Source organism: Amphiura filiformis, chromosome 19, assembly GCF_039555335.1.
Source record: "Amphiura filiformis chromosome 19, Afil_fr2py, whole genome shotgun sequence".
Taxonomy (NCBI): Eukaryota; Metazoa; Echinodermata; class Ophiuroidea; order Amphilepidida; family Amphiuridae; genus Amphiura; species Amphiura filiformis.
This window is the reverse complement of record NC_092646.1, coordinates 12,399,649-12,417,499: the sequence shown is the minus strand read 5'-3', so window position 1 is coordinate 12,417,499 and position 17,851 is coordinate 12,399,649. Positions and strand designations below refer to the sequence as shown.

Genomic DNA, 17,851 nt, shown 5'->3' with positions numbered 1-17,851 from the left:
ATATATTCAAAAAGTGTATTCATCTATTGCTATTGTAGTTTCCGAATATTACATAACTTCGACAGCCAATTCGCTGTAGAAGTATAGATGTAACATGATTAATTACCCATTAGCGACATAGATGAATACAATTTTGGAATGTATCGCCCCGCACTATCTTTGCATCGCATCATTGATTTATCAAAGAATAGGCAAAAGGCCTGGATCGTAATTGTATAGAAATTTCACATTATGTTGACATCACACCTGTACGATTAGTGTCTTTGAAAAGAGCGGCATTGTATAATCATTGCACAGATAAAGAGACAAAACAGGTGATGAATGCAGCCTACTTGTAGTGCAGGGCAATACATTCAAAAATTGTATTCATCTATTGCTATGGTAATTAATCCTATTACATCACTACTTCTACGGCGAATTAAGTTTCTGAGGTATTCGCTGTAGAAGTGACGTAAGGCTACCATAGCAATAGATGAATACAGTTTTTGACTGTATCGCCTAACATTATAACGTCCACGCGGCAGTACCTATGCATTGAGCCATATTATGTTGATCACTCGCACCTGTAAGATTAGTATCTTGGAAAAGAGCGGTACTTTGTATTCAATCTATGATTGCAGACATACATAGGTGATGAGTGCAACCTGCTTGTAGTGCAGGGCGATATATTAAAAAATTGTATTCATCTATTGCTATGGTAATTAATCCGATTATGACGTCACTTCTACAGCGAATGCGGAGCTATGCGGAGCACTTTCTACTATCCCAATAATTACATTGTCTTGCGCATTGCTGTAGATCGAGTGCAACCGTGCTCAGGCACCTCCTTACCTGAACTTCAATCTACATCTTAATTCTCGTGGCATTTAAACGTTTCAGTTTCTTAATTTTAAGAAAAACTTTATACTGTTGCGGACATGTCCAAATCAAAGACACATATTTAGAGCATAGTACATGAGTATAAGCTAGTATAGGCTAGCAATATACAATCATTAATGTAGGCTATATATTAAACTTATACCTACTTGTTATTCCGAGCACCAGCGAAGATAAAGAAACCACCAGCCCTGCAGCAGCCGCACTGGAATCAAAGTATTCCTGCCATTCGATGTAAAATATGCCCAGAGACGTCAGGAACCCCATTCCCATCACTTGAATCAAATGAACCGCCATAACGACAACCCATCCGTAGCCTCCATCTGGACAACGAGGCTCGCTACTGTCGTCTGCTCCTCCAGCCTCGATTTCAAACTCGATAGAATATATCGATCGTCTGTGCGAGCTTCGTCTTCTTTTCAGTTGTGGGGGAAGCTCAGGTTTACTTGAAGATTTTGGAAATCCATTTGACGTTGTGATGGAATTCGGAATTCCACTAGTGCTTGTTGATTTTCGTAACACACCAGAAACGGTCTCAACCATGGAAGCTCGACGTTGTTGTTGGAAGTCGGGAGCCGACAGCTTTCTATTCATGGTGTTCGAGAAAGTGCTGCTGCTATCGTTGCGTTTTCCGAAGCCCATTTTGATTTCTCCCACTTTTTATGTCAATTTGCAGCAAAGAACCCTGGAGGGGTTATGTTGAAAATGAGGTTCTACATAATAGTAGCTGTTTCTCACCATAGACCATGTAGACCCTAGATTTCTCGATCATGCACCCACACAAGGATTTGCACTGACCTATCCTTCACAAAATAAGAAAGCGTCCAGCTGTACACCACTCTTCATTTTCAAACAATACTGAAGTAATTTGAAATTTCATCACATGTCCCAAAGGTGGGTCTTTTGAAAGACCTTGAAATCTCGATTGTTTTTCAATAAATAACAATAATGACAATTTATGAAATATTTTGTGACAGCGGAAGAAAGCTGCGTGGTCCAGCAACAGCTAAATGGTCGAAAGTCCTTTGTTTGCGTGCCTATCTCCGGTACCACTATATCGCTCAAAAGTCTATAATAGACCAAGTTCAAGATCACTTTGTTGCTGGGATATACTGTAGGCGGTACAGTGGATTTTGTTTACGTTACAGAGCTAAATATAGCACCGTCCTCAACAACCCAACAAGTCTAATACCAATTTGCTCGTTTATTACAGCGTTTGCAGTTACAATATATCCGATTGGTTAGAGGTTACTGTCGCTGTTGAGTAGCGACTAAACTATAAACTGGAGAAGTAGGCTCATGGTAAACAATGCTTTTAACGAGAGTATCTTTGACAAAGGTTCCTCCACCCCGTCCTTTCGTGACTAAACCGGTTACCCCGGGGAGCTACACCATAGACAACACCACATGTTAGTTAGAAAACTGCTTCAAACCGGTTTTCTTGCTATTTTCAGACGATCAACCATTTTTCCCCATCTTGTGCAATAGAATAATATAAAAATTATTTATTTTTTTCAAAAAGCGTCGCTTTGTTTTGAATTTTTCTGTTGTTCCCACATCAAACACACATAACACACCTACATCACTGTACACCAAGGATGTCAAGTACAGATTCACCTTTTGCATGCGTTTTGGTAGATTTTATTTGTGCTTTTTTTATGAGTTTAAAAGTCCGAAAATTAATGTTCTGCAAAATTACCATTAATAAAATAACAATAACTTTGGTATGTGGTTGGTTAGTCACGTGATCCCGTGTTTACAATGTACTGAACAGAGTGCATTATGGTCTTGCAATAGGTATTGTTTGTTGGGGCGTATGTTTTCTCTTTGCTTGATTTCCAGGGGCTATTAGCATGATTCGAGTTTTTGAAAACAAAAAACTTCACCCACTAGCAGTGGCGGCGCTAGGATTTTTTTTCGGGGAGGGGGGGGGAGCAAAGTGAATTTCAGGGGGGGCAAAATCAACCAATTTTGTGCAAAATAACCGCAAAAAGTGGAAATTTTCGTAATTTTGGGGTTTTACTGGGGGAAACAAGAGGGCAAGAGTTCTGACTGGGGACTTTTCCCCATGTCCCCCCCGTGGCGCCGCCACTGCCCACTAGTCAGACGAAAAAAATCGCCTCAAATTTTTTGAATAAAACAAACATTCCCCCCCTCAATTATAAATTGGAAAAAAAATCACCGCCTAGCTGGCCTCAATTTAAAAAAACTTTGGAATAGAGCTTGGAAAGAGAGTTTAAACCGAAAAGCTGAAGACCGCTTGACGATCAAGGAAAGTATTAAGGGGTTGTGCAATAATTATGTGTACCCCGGGGTCGGTTCTTACATTATGCAGACTGGCAGACTGCAGACTGGCAGACTGTGGCAGACTGGCAGACTGGTTTTTTGCATGTTCATGAAATACTTTCCATCATTATAAAACTGTTATTTTTTACAACAGTTGCTGTGTAAACAGGTAGGCCTACATCCCAATATCATACTTAATAATTGTATGTACATTATTTAATTCAATTCAATTATTTAACAAAATACCCCTATAGATGATGTGACTTCTGACGTCAATGCCTGACAGTATGCGCACGCATCATCACAATTTCCATTGTTTTTGCCTGGCAGTATGCGTGCGCATCATATTTTGTTCAGGGCTCGTGTTTTTAAAACTCCCGCCTCATCACAATAAGGCAATTTAACAGTGTAGTGGTTGCATGGGGTTCATTCCAGCATAAAGATATACCAGTCCCTTGCCTTTGTTGATTAACATTGAGGTCACCTCATCTATTGTATTGAGCAATATAATGGGTTGACCCTCACTCATGCCCGGACTCATGATAGGTTGAGGAATTCATCCTCTTGTGATCCTAGTATTATAATGGATAATAGTGTCACTAGGATCCACAACATGCTCATCTATCAGGGGCACAGTTCTTTAACCCCAATACATTTGTACATTCATTGAATGACCTTTCAAAATATGGGGATAAAAACTCATACTCTGCAACTTCAGGTCAAATTTTGCACTAAGATTGGTTAATTCAGGTTATTGGGCTATGCCATTGGGATAAGGCTCTTGTGGTCCATATTATTATTTTTTTTAAGGTCTAGGTCCAGGGACACTACAAAACCGGGTACCCGGGCACAAAATTACCCGAAAATCACACCACTAGAACGTATAATAACTTAACTTTCTATCCCATCATGCAACCTAATAATCTTAATCTTACATAAGTGAAGTGAAGTTTCCAACCAAGGGTCAATGGATCATCCCATACAATCACCATGACCACCAAGGTTAACTGGACCAAGTTGAAGTTTAATTATATTTAGCCTACCTACAGAGAGGACTTTCTATCCCATCATGCAACTTAATAATCTTAAGCTTACATAACAAAGGAGGGCGGTCCGTGACTAGTTTCCAACTGAGTATCATCTCAGCACCGAGTACCATAATTATGACCATCAAGGTTAAACAGTGCTGGACCAAGTTGAAGTTTAATTACATTTACCTATCGCCAGGACCAAATAACTTGAAAAGTAGTCCTATACTCGTCGTTCAGGACACAGTTCCTCAACCATGTTAACCCCAATATGCTTATGCATTCACAGAATGACCTTTGAAAATGTTGGGTATTAAAACTCATCCATTTGAGATCAACTTTAAGTCTATGACTGTTGAATGGAGGTCATTGTATTTTGCAAATGGGTATGATGCTATTTTGGCTCGTATATTGATAAATATCAGGTCAGTTGCTCTATTATTTTATTGACTTGGCTGACATGCATGCAAACACAAAATTTTTAAATTAACGGTATAAACATGATGAACGTGTTAGTAAAATTGAGTTTTGGTCAAAACGTTTTTTAACCCGAGGGAGATCAGATGGAGTCTTCAAAAAGTTTTCTACGGATGTGCCACGCAGACTTTCGGATGCTCTTCCTCTTCATCTGCTTTTTGCTGTTTTTGCTTTTCATCAGTATACCACTTTTTCACCCACAAAAATTACTGTTATTGGGCGCTTTGGACACTTTTGCCCAAATACGAATTATTAATAAATAACTAAAAGAAGTTACATCACATTGAATTAATACATCTCTGAGAGTGTACAGCCATGCACCTTTATACCATGTTTATACTTTGCGTGTCACAAAATAATTACTTATTTGAAAATTAGTCTAGCAAAAAGCACGAGTAATAGTTATTTGAATGACATCCTTCTGCCAAATACCCTGCACCCCTCCTCCCGTGTGGTGAATTCTCAAAATGGTTTACTATCTTTCTAGTGTTTCCCACCAAACCCCCATCTGTCTTAAATGTTTCGAGACCCCATACCCTCCTCAATCACCCCCACTGAATTGAACAGTAAAAGTGGGTACACCGTGAACTGAACACAAAACACCTTAAACGGGGTTAAGGTGCCACGCAGGATTACCAAATGTGGGTAATTTTAGACATTGTTTTTGTATCTTTCAAAAATAATGATGATAAGTCCATAAGAACACATGAAAGTAAACATTTTCAGAAAGGAAATGATGCACGGAGTCCAACTAGTACGTCAGATTTCAGCCAAAATGAGCAGGTTTTGAAAAAAAAGTTTTTCGGTCCACCATAACAACTTACCCTTAATATCCAAATGGACGAAATTTGCATATCAATGTTCTACAGACAAAATACTAGAACCTGTTTCCTCACAATTTTGAATTTTTTCTTCGTTTTAAAAATATGGGCCTACCTTAAAATATCCAAAATTTTGGCCAAAATTGAACAAAGGTCAAATTTTGATCTTTTTTAACCATATTTTTAAACGAAGAAAAAAATATTCAAAAATTTTACTAGCTTTGTGTCTTCAGATTTTCGTCAATTCAGTGGATATTTAGGGTAAGTTGTTATGGTGGACCAGAAAAAAATGGCATGGAAAATCAAATTTGACACTTTTCTCAAACCAACTGCTCATTTTTGCAGGAATCTGCCGTGCTAATTGGATTCCTTGCGTCATTTAATTAATTTCCTTTCTGAAAATGCATAAAAAGACTTTAATGTAGTAGTAGTTGTTGGGACGGTTCACCGACTTTTTAAATTAACATTTAACCTAAGACTGACAGTTCACCCTAATTAATACATCTCCCCCCTGATGTTAAATCCTACCAATTACTAACACGCTCTAAATAAAGATTCTCTCGAACACTTCCTGTCAATCAAAAAAGTCGGTCAACCGTCCCAACAACTACTTGTAGTTATCATCATTACTAATAAAGATACAATACAAAACAATGTCTAAAATTTTCCACTTAAAGTAATCCTGCCTGTCCCCTTAAACACATTCCCTTTGGAACACAAAATAAACACACTCCTGTACACATTCAAATTTCAAACAGGTACATTTTAATATGAGCTGATATGCTTGGCTCTTATAAAACAGGAAATTGAAGTGATAAAAATTAAACATGTGTAAACCTTTAATAGATTCTAAATGCTAAAAAAGTTAAAACATGTTTATTTAACAGCTTTTAATGTTAATCATAGTACTTAATATATGACACAATCTGGTCCATGGAGGCCAAAGGCGGCAAATTTGAAATTGAGATAAAGGCAAAAATATGGAGTAAAAAACAATAAAATACATAAGAAAATGGACATCACGAAACTTCATAACCTATGCTAGACCTTTGGTGTTTTCAGAATATGATAGCCTAATGTTTGTATAAAGTAATAGTTATAGTTTTCAAAAATGCCTCCTTTGCATGGCCCCGTAATGGACCAGATAGTGTCACATTATGACATTGATTCTCATAGAGACAGCGTACACAAGCATATGCCTACTATTATCAGAATTATATAATAGGCTACTATAGTAATAATACTAATCTGCTCTGATCTACACGTACATTTTTGAAGAAACCCGCGACATTATTTCTATGCTTTCTGCTTTATAAATGATTGCACATCTCAAAACATTAATATATAAACTATAGGAGTATAATTATAACACATCTCATATTTGCATTTATCTAATAGATATGAATATAAAATACAATACAACACACACTTTAAAACATATACTTTAAAGTCGTGTTCACACAGTCGGATTTAAGTCACTTAATACCGGTAGTACGTCACTAATACCGGTTATAAGTCGCTTATTACCGGTAATAACTCACTTATATGCGACTGTGTGAATACGACTTAACATGAATAATTGATTAAATCCAAATATTAAAAAACTGATCAAAAGTCACGGTGTTATTTCTTGAGTATACGTCCACCCTTCATTGCTCAACAACAAAAAACGCGTTATTCACAGGCATAAGCCCACAAGCCTCAGCACACTTAAAACACTTGTAACGGGGGCCGGATGCAAAAAGAAAATTCGCATATTTCTTTTCAGGGGCCCCTTTCGGAAGTTATTTTCAGACCCCCCCTTTGCCCATACCCCCCAATAGTATAAACTCGATGTTAAAAAATTAAAGTGAGTTTTTAAAGCCCCCCCAATTCGGAGGGGTAAAAATTCAGCCCCTCCCCCCCCTCTTGTTTGGCATCAGCCCCTCCCCCGTTACAAGTATTTGTGAATGGTCCCTCACCTCCTAGGACCGGTGCTCCCTGCTCCCCACACTTTATGCTTCCCTACAAAGCTGAGACTTTTCGTATAGATGAGTTGGCCTCAATGTTTATCAACAAAGGCAAAGGACTGGTATATCGATATGCTTGAGCGATTTGTATACAACCACTACACTGTTCAATAGCCTTACTGTGATGTGGCGGTAGTTTTAAAAACACGAGCCCTGAACAAAATATGATGCGCCCGCATATGCAAAAAACAATGGAAATTGTGGGGGTGCGTGCGCATGCTGCCAGGCATTGACGTCAGAAGTCAACTCATATATTCTACTAACCTCAGGTACAATACAAAGTTAGTCTTCGGCAAAAATAAAAGCAGTATTTATTTATATATATAACTATATAAAACACACAATGAAAAATATCATTATGTCCCAACAAGGTAAATAAGATGTTTCACTTTCAGCGATTCACACCACAATGGCGGACACTACAGAGGTATTGTTTCTTATATTGCGAAAGTTTATTATTAATTATTATAGGCTAGCTAGCTCTTTCTTATAGCATGTCAGATGTTGTAGCATCCAACCTCCCACCAATTAATATTGTGGGTACTGGTATTCTACGCATGTAAGCAACATAAAATATGTTTTCAATACAAGGCAGCTGATAGGGTGTATCAAAATAAAGTATAGGCTACAGTTTGAAAAATACCACTACATTAAAACAAAATATTTTTTGGTCAAAATGCTATAGTTTATTGATAACTGAATCAACATCTTGTCCTCCCACAATTGTAAAATCACTGGCGTGTGACCATTGTAAGGACTCCGTGGCAATTGTTATGAGCCGAGTAAAATGCAGTTGCATGTTATTTTAATTGACTTTGCGCAACGCGGCTCACAAAAATAGTCACTGTGTCCTTATAAATGGTCACACGCCAGTGATTTTACAGTTGTGGAGGGACAATATGTTGATATCGTTATCAAAGCTTTTTGAACAAATACGTCATACTTTTTAAAATCTAGTGTCATTTTTCAAAACTGTATACTTTATTTCGATACACCCTGTATTGGTCGAGGGAATTTGGGCCCAGTTCATATCAAAAATATTAAATAGCCTACTATTATCTGATATCGTTCATTTCACACACTTGTATCTTGCAGACGACTCGCGTCATTTCCACAAGAGTCGCGTGTTTCAAAATGGTAAACCACGTGACCGACATTTTCTGCGACAATCCCGTCGTCTGCCAGTGCAACGCTAGTTTGTGACGATGTCTCTTCCTCCTTCACTCCTGCGCTCTCATCCTCCATTTTGAAAGCTGGATTATCATACTCCTCATTATGTTCATTTATCGTTGTCATCTCATCGAGTCTATCGGCGCTGTTCCCGCCTTTTTCAAGTTGACCTTGTTGATATTGTTCATATAGATTGAGAATAATGCGATTTTTGAAGACACAGGTAACGTAAAAAAGGATGGTGGTGAAGGCGATAGCAGAACCAGCGAAGTAAAATGCCACGTTGTAGTCACCAGTTACGTCATAAAGATATCCTGTAGTGAAATAATTAAAATTTACAAAAAATAGAATTAAATCGAAGAAATGGAATTTCATTGCCGCATCTGATGCTAGACTGAATCCTTCATCTGCCAACTGCGCGTGATCATTTTATATGTGGTGAAGTTTTTGTTAACGATTCAGGGCGTCAGTCTAATAAGTTGCCCTATTGACGTTTTCGGTAAATCACATAAGCCCTAGCGAGTACACATGGAATGTCGTCATTTGACGTCAGTGCGCGTCAGGCCCATGCGCACATCGTTTGGATAACATTGTTACTGCACATTGCAAGGCGTGTTACTGCACATCTCAGGTGTACTCGCAAAGGCTTATGGGATTCACCGAAAAGGTCAATCGGAAAAGCGCCATATTGGATTTCCGGGAATTGATTGTCCCCACATTGCGTGAAAGCGAAAGGTTACCGAATTGCGCTAATGGGCGGAGATCATTTTGGTTCATAATGAAATCTAACCTGCAACAACGCCTCCAGTAAGATCACCAATTCCCCAAATGAGATACAACATTGCCATAGCGGATTCCTCATAGTTTGGTTTAGCGAAAGTCTTGATGATAACAACAGAAAGCGTATTGGCAATCCCTGCAGTCATCCCTTGGATGGTGGCTAAGATGGCTACTATTGGGAACAGAGTCACGAAACAGATGAGGAAGGTGGACGCTGAACACGTACCTGTATGGAAAGAATGAAGCAAAGTGATCAGGAATGTTTATGACATAGCCTACTTCTATTGCCGAAGGTAGGCTAGACATAAATGGATATTACCTTTTGTAGTTTTTCTTAAAATTCCAGCCTATCCCTTAATGACGAAAGGACACTGGTCTTTATGTTATTTATATTTTGTTGGAAAACTCAAATCGCATTTGCCACTTCCACAAAGATCGCCAAATATTTGAGGCAATTTAGCATTCAAGGTAATTCTTAACATTAGAGAGGTAGCGATTTCCAGACGTACGTATCGAACGTACGTGAAATCTATTCAAAATCACTCTCCTGTGACAGGATTTTTAATAGATTCCATGTACGTTCGATGCTACGTTTGGAAATCGCAATCTCTCTACTAAACGTAAAAGCTTACCTAAACATAGCACAAGAAGCATCTCATTTGTGACGAATCCCTTGTCGACAAACCATCCATGTCCCACGCGTCCAACCAGGGAGCCAATACCCATCAATGAGAGTAGGAACGACGCGTCCGCTTCAGAGATTCCTGCAGAAATAGCCCGGGCAGCCTGGTAGGTAATAGTAGCGTACCAACCGATTCCCAAGCTCAAAATTGCCGGAATCATCATGACAAACAGGGACTAAGAAAACACCGGGTATTCCGTAGCTTTTGGCCAAAAATGAAACAATCTTCATCGAAGTATCTTTGAACTTCTCCCAAAGTTTCTTGATTGGAAAGTTTTCTTTGGTAAGAGTGGCTATCATCTTTGGGGTGGTGGCGTCCATGATGGAAGGTCCTGTTGCATCACACACTATTAGAGTTAGGATTGGGAACTCATTTGGAGGTATTGGCAGTTTGTTGATTTCTTCACATGGCTGATCATTGAATTCGGTGGAAATTGACGGACTATTGCTGGTACTTTGATCATGTTCATTGTCTTCGGTCAATGAATCATTGACATGCGTGGAGGCAGTAAACATAATTGGACTGTCATTGTCATCTTCTGAATCTTCTTCAAAAACGGAATCTTCCAAAGAATCTGTTGGAGTAATAGTAACAGCCTCATATCTTGCAAACGAGATACTCTTCTTAATATAGCGTTTGGTTGCGACACTCGAGACGGTATTTTCCATCGCATTTGTGGTGCAGCAGTTTGCGTTAGAGTCAAATTGAGGATTTTCAAATGGCGTTGAAGAAGCTACCTCCTTAAATTGTTCTTCATAATGACAGTTACTATGGTAACAAGACGTGGAGGAGGAAGAGTAGTTGTAGCTGAGACCATTTTCAGAATCAGATGTCGGGAAGGACGTGTTCGTCATTGTAGTAGTCATGGCGGTTGCTGATTTGTCTTCTTTCTTACTCTTCTTCCGGGCCTTAAATTGGGAGATAAAAAATGTAAACTCCACGTTACGTATCATTAACAGAATGCTGTAATACAACATTAAGAGTTTTGCTATATACGAATTGTATACATTGCAATTTGTAACTTTTACAGAATGTTGTTCGAATGCAAGTTCATAAGTGCTGGTTAGAAACAATTAACTGACCATCAACATGATCAACACACAAAATTCAAACCTTGAATTTCATGACACTCCTTCCTCATAAGTGGTCCTAAGATATTTTGATGGATTTTTCCTCGTGGTGACCTTTGGCCGAATTAGGACGTTATATAGTGAGAGAGACCATCCAAGTTAAGGACTGGAGTTGCCACCCTTATATAACACCCTCATTCGACCAAAGGTCACCAAGAAAGCATGTCCATCACTATGATCACAGTCCATCACATTCTGGGTATACTTCTGAGATAAGGTTAGTTTAGTTTTGTGTGCTGAAAGTCCCGGCTGAAAGTCAGTTTACAACAGTATCTTATTTTAATGTAAATTTCTATGACAGTATAGGAATCAGTTTTAATACCTTCACGTTCTTCACTGGGCGTAGAAGAGCTCCGCACACCGCCATGTTGAGTACCAGGGCACTAATGACAAACATTGCGCCACGCCAGCCACCAAACCAGTTGATGAATTCAACAGACATAGGCGGAAATATCAACTGACCTATGCTGACCCCTGAGAAAGCAATTCCATTGGCTAACGCGAAATTCACATCGAAGTAATCGACGATTGCAAGAACAGATGGACTTGATACCATTCCGTATCCAAATGCTGGAGGAGAGAATGTGCAAACTTAACATTTAATATGTAGACCCCTCATATGTTTTGTTCTTACAAAATATCTACAGCCTTTTTCAGCGGAATGACCCTTGATCCGTCGAATGTGTGACGTCATTTTCAGGCTATATACATGTAGATTTGATAACTTGTACCGCTAATTCCCTCAACTAATTACTATGAAACTATGTTTCGATGATCTATGAGTAAAATAAAGAATCTTGCGAACGTGCAAAAACATTGGGCCTTTCAAGTTTTCGTTTCCTATTGTTTGGAAATTAATGATAAAGGGATTAATGTTATTATAATTACTACACCTTGTGTAAGTGTATTGAATTAGGAAGTCCTGTCCTTTCATCATGTTCATGGGTGATATTTGCCCCGGGATGGATACTTGCAAGATTTCGATCTTGGTGGGAGCCCAGGTGGGCGGCACATTGTGTGCTGGCGGTTTATGGGAATGATATCGGTAACCAACGGCAAGCCGATATAATCGATTCAGGGTAGTGCCGCTGCCACGTCACTGTGTGGCGTGCCGCTTGGTGAATGCGGAAAAGTGGATGAAACGTCCCGCATTTCAGCGGCAAGCGGCATGTATGACTAGATATGACATGTATGAAGCCAGCATAATAGTCCTATCAGCGAAAATGTAATGCTGGAGCCATACTTTCTGCCGCTTGCCGCTGAGCGGCGTGACGCTTCATCATGCCGCTTGTACCGGGCTTGTACTTTTCTGCAAGCGGAGCGGCACGTCGCTCGAAAGCCAATGTTGCCGCTCAGCACCTCCAAAAATCGTTCCCTGTTCTAATACGTCAGCCTGCGGCACCGCTCCCGAGTTGACTTGAATTCAACTTCTAGCGATCTGCCGCTTTGGTGAAAGAGGTACGGTGATTGATCTATCGGCTTGCCGCTGATCACCGCTAGCATTTCTAGCGCGACTGTGCAGTGAAGCAAAATCGTCGGCAAAGCGGCAAGCGGCAGGAAACTATGACACCAGCATAACGAAATCAAATCATCTGGTCTGATACTGTGAATAACTGGAATTTACCTGAGATGACACCAACAGTGAAGGTCAATTGCGTAATATTGGTAGCGTAGGAGGTAGCTACGAGCCCTACAAACACTACCAGTGCTCCTGATATCACTAGGGGCCGTGATCCGACTATCCCAGTAATGCCAACCGCCAACGGACCTGAAAGAAAAACACTAATTAGTGACTTTTTACTGGTGTTTATCTCGGCAGCATATGGGTAATTATTTGCAAAAATATATAATTATAATTTAGGCCTAACGTTCACCTGTTTACCATGTTAAATTGATGGTGCAACGCGCGCGCACACCATCCGTGTAGCTATGACGCCAAGACTGTGACGATCTTGTCGGTTCTCTCGATGCCTGCTTACGTTATAGTTGTCACATTGTGGCTTCAGGACCTTGACCGTTGATATATCTGGTTGTGATTAATGTTAATGCATTGAAATTTGAATTGAATTGAAATTAATTTTGGGTGATGTTCATTTCAATGCATTGGAATTGAATTGGAATAAAAATTGTTTGGTCTAGACAATTGAATTGGATTAGAATTGAAATTTGTGAGCAATGAAGAATTGCATTGGATTGGAATTGAAATAATTTTAAGTAATTTTAATTTAATGTATTGAAATTTGAATTTGAATTGAAATGAATTTTAGGTGATTTTCATTTCAGTGCATTGGAATTTAATTGAAATAAAAAATGATTCGACTTGGCCATGAAATGAATTGGATTGAGTATTGAATTGGATTGAGAATTGAGTTGGATTGAAACCAATTTCTGGTGTGAAATACTGTTGTGATAGCATCTGCACGAATTTGCTGTTTTCTATCGTCACTCGTCAGTCAGACATTAACAATTAACGATGTTCACGGAACTAGATGTGGTGAGGTGCTGAGTTCAAATCCACTGGCTCCGGCTGGAATGTTTTGTTGGTGTAGTTTTCATGTCAATGTTGAACAAACTCGCTGCACAGGATTCTAAGGCTTGGTTTGTTGAAAGAACGTCGATGACAGGTGCGAATCCATGCCGTTGACCTGTTGTTGCTTTGCGATGAGTCCCAGATGATTATAGATCGGAGGTTCGATCTTCGTTTCCTCGATGCTCGATGAACGTTGAACCAAGTCATCTCTATGGAATTGTGTCCTCATCCTTCTCCTCCTTCAATTTTCAAACTGGATATAATGACATAAAGGAAAGTTTGATCCAACAAATGCCACAAACAACTAAAAGTGAGATTATGCCAATGAGGTAGAATCAAAGAGTACCGACTCGGTCCGGATTACTTCGCTATGCGTTCGACAAACTTCGATTCAAAGTGAGTGGTTAATTGTTTGCGTTCTGCATTTAAAGCGTTATGTCAAAAACGCGCGCTAAGCACTACATGCACAAACCTTGTAAAACGCTAGATTTCGGGCTTACGCTGACAAATGCCGGAGGTACATTAGCGACTAACAAATATGGCGGATTTGCCATGACGTTAAGTATGGTGCAATTGTGAGTCGGTAATCTTTAGGTATAATATCTTTGGACTTTTGGTCAGAGTTTTTGGTAAGCGTTTAATCGTCTTGATCAAATGCATAATGACGAATAGCAAACAACTACAAACCGACCTGTTCCCTTTATAGGCCTATTATATTGACTACAGAGGGCCACATTATCGATTTGTTTTTCTGCGCGAATCCGATTTTACTATTGTCGCTATTCACGCTTGGCGATACGCGTAAGATACTTCTTGGATTATAGGGACGGTTTATAGGCGTATTCGTCAGTATACAAATATCACGATGGTTTGATCTGGGTCTTATTACATGTATTATGTTAACTTATTATGTTAACTGTGATGATGATTAGAGACTGGTATAGTTTTATAAGATCAGAGGCTATACATGCAAAAGGAACCATTTGAAGTATGCATTTTAATGTTAGCAATAGCCAAAGCTCTGCATCAATTATACAAATACTGATTAATTATGACATTATGAGACAGACAACTTTAAACAGACAGACAGACGAAGATGACGACGAAGACAAAAAAGAACAATCATGGAAAAAAACCCCAATCATCATGATCATGGCTGACCCTCTTTAGCTTTGCGCACTACATTTAACCAAAGAATACTTTGATTTAACAGCGATTCTGACCAATTCAGTGATCTAATACTTAATCAATCAATTAATCAATCAATCAACCATTATCAATCGTCATTTTATAAAGCCAAAATAAACACATTTCATGTTGCTGTATAGCGCTAATATTTATTATAGCCCCCCCCATGGTTCAGGTATAGTGCAGTAACCGCTCTATTTATTTATTTTTTTACTACGCCCAATCTAAATTAGCTTTAGAGTGTTCAAATCCAGAGTTCTGGTTCAAATCTGGAGAAATGTTGTTAATGTTATTTATCAAGAACAAATAATGGAATTTCAGTAGGGGTGCATCTCAATTTGTAAGCGCTCTTTAGCAAAGTCATAGTTCATTGAATTTACAACCGTATGACAAAACAGGCAAAAATAGTAACTTTTTGCACAAGATTTGCAATTTAAAGAGAATTGTCCATTGCTCATTAAAATGAAGCTAGTATATTGCCAATATAAGTGTGCTCTTTCAGTTAATGACATAAAATTTGAAAAATATTGTAAGGAACACTTTTGATTTGAAAAACCTACATTTTGGTTAAAAATTGTGCTGGGATAGGTCGTTTTCAACACACTTTTTCTGTTGACCTAATGAAAAAAAAAAAAGTGTTTTAGGGGAAGTGTTAGCTTCATTTCACAGTGGAGTCTGGCCTATAATCGCTAATACGCTAACGAAAGAGAGATGGGCCGGGCGGACACTCCGTCCCGGGACTCTGTCCTGTAGAAAATGCAGGTTCGACTCCCTTACCTTTACCTTATTAATAATACATTTTTTTCCCAAAAGCCCTAAATATTTTTGGTGTTTTGATGGGCGAAAAAAAAATCCATACCCATAAGTTCAATACGATAGGTCAAAATTTAGGACTGTTAAATATCAAAAATATCAATTTTTATTTGATATCAGAGGGATATTGGGGGATTTTCTTCGTATTCATAATGCAATTCGTTGTGTCTGATATAATGCTCTCATGTCCCACAAAAAATACTGTCCAAACGTTGCTACCAGAGCCTTTAAATGTGAAGTGTTATTTTATTGGTAAATTTTAAAACCCGCGAAACCAAACACCCCATCAAGCCAAAATAATAAGGTAAATAAAAGAAAATTTAGGCCTGCTACCTTGACCGTTAAATTAATAAATGTTGGAGCTCCATGGGTCAGTGATAATAAATTTTATACACAATTGCTGTTTTCCTACAACACAACGAATTTGGTGGATTCTATATTTAGGTGAATTCTATTAATAATTCAGAACATTTGTAAACATTACAGATACGCCCAGATATCAGATTTGAACAAATGTACGATATCCAATGATGTTTATTTTAAAAGATAATAATGCATTCGAGATATTAATGCTAATGATATTAGCTTCTAATAATTAGTAATCATAGTTGCATCATAATAACTGGTTTATTCCAGATTCCTCCAAAACTCCAGTGAAGCAAGTTATGGCGAGTCGGAGGGGCTAGGGATGACCTAGCCGTGTCTGCACTCAAATCAAATATTAAAACAAATAAAGCTGACACACAAGAGGGATGATTGATATACATGGCTTCTATAAAAGAGATCCCAAGCTTGATATAAGGGGTGTCAAGTTCCGCCCCATGTTTGTGTATGAGGAAACGCCCGAAACTTTCGTTTGATATATGATTGGCCTTAACTCAAGCGGCGCGGATGAAATATAAACATGATAAATGCAATTATTAGCTTCCTTGACTAATTTCAAATGTTTTACTGATCTCCCTTTCACCCAATGACTCCCTTGTTTTGTTTTCCTGACGGTCACCGAAAACGAATAAAAAAAAACTCTGCTCTTTCACTAATGACCCCATTCGCGATTTTTTAATTATCTTCAAATTTTTCAAAACATTTTGGTGACTCTTTGAAAATTTTGCATCAACTTTTATATTTGGACCCAAAAATGTTCCCACTCTCACGGAAAGACCCCCTTTTTTGTAAGATTTCCCCAGTCTCACGGAAAGACCCCTTTTTTTGGTGATAGCCTCTCATCGAAAGACATATGTGACGTGTCATGTCAAAAGGAGACACTTTTGGGCAGGATCGTAAAGGGAGAAACCGGGGGGAGAAAAAGCCAAACATCTGCCCGGGTGATTTTTTTCACAATTTGGGTTTGTTGCGAATTTGTGATGTTATTAATGTTTAAATTATTGTCTGATAGTTTCAGACCGGAATATAACTGGCATCTTGTATATTTTGAGATATTTTTGAAGGTAATTCCTACTCTCAACATTGTCAATAATATTTTTAAAGGCTGATATCTCAATTTCCCATTTTATAATACCATAACTTACGAACTCAATATCTTCGCTCAGGAATGTCCGATTTCATTGGGGAAAACGGCGTTGTGGAGCAAAATATCTTATTTAAGATATGTAAAAACCTCAAAATTGATAACCTGCCCAAAAGTGTCTCCTTTTGACATGACCCGGGGACATGACACGTCACATATAGTTTCGAACTGCTGCTGCGACGCGCATCCACCATCCGGGGGGGGGGTGCTGAGGCTGAGCCCCCTGAGGCCTCCAGATCCCGGTTACTAAGCCTACGTGGTTATCTCCTGAAGAGAGTGACACAGGCCAAGAAAAAAGAGCCTCGGACAGCCAGCCAGCATGGACAGGGAGTAAAAAGACGGACAGACCCCGGGGGGACAGACATGCGGACAGAAAGTAAGACAGGTAGTGCAACGAGAAGAAAGGTATTTCGACCTACTCAAGGTATAGCTTTGTTCCTTTTGTTTTCTTGTTCAATAACATTAATAAATTAATTATATAATCAATATAAGTGAAACAACTACACAAAATTAAATAATAAGCCATTTATAA

The 17,851-nt window shown here is 38.7% G+C and overlaps 1 protein-coding gene across 1 annotated transcript in view; it reads right to left on the bottom strand.

Moving 5' to 3' along the window:
- The window catches only part of LOC140140382 (uncharacterized), a 33,735-nt gene that overhangs the window by 14,910 nt on the left and 974 nt on the right, over positions 1–17,851 (bottom strand). Inside the window, exons 2-7 of the mRNA XM_072162142.1 lie at positions 12,885–13,028; positions 11,583–11,830; positions 10,204–11,038; positions 9,458–9,673; positions 8,580–8,981; positions 1,026–1,532 (exon numbers count right to left, since the gene is read on the bottom strand). Of these exons, the coding sequence (XP_072018243.1) occupies positions 1,026–1,532; positions 8,580–8,981; positions 9,458–9,673; positions 10,204–11,038; positions 11,583–11,830; positions 12,885–13,028 (2,352 nt within the window). The remainder of the gene's footprint in view (positions 1–1,025; positions 1,533–8,579; positions 8,982–9,457; positions 9,674–10,203; positions 11,039–11,582; positions 11,831–12,884; positions 13,029–17,851) is intronic.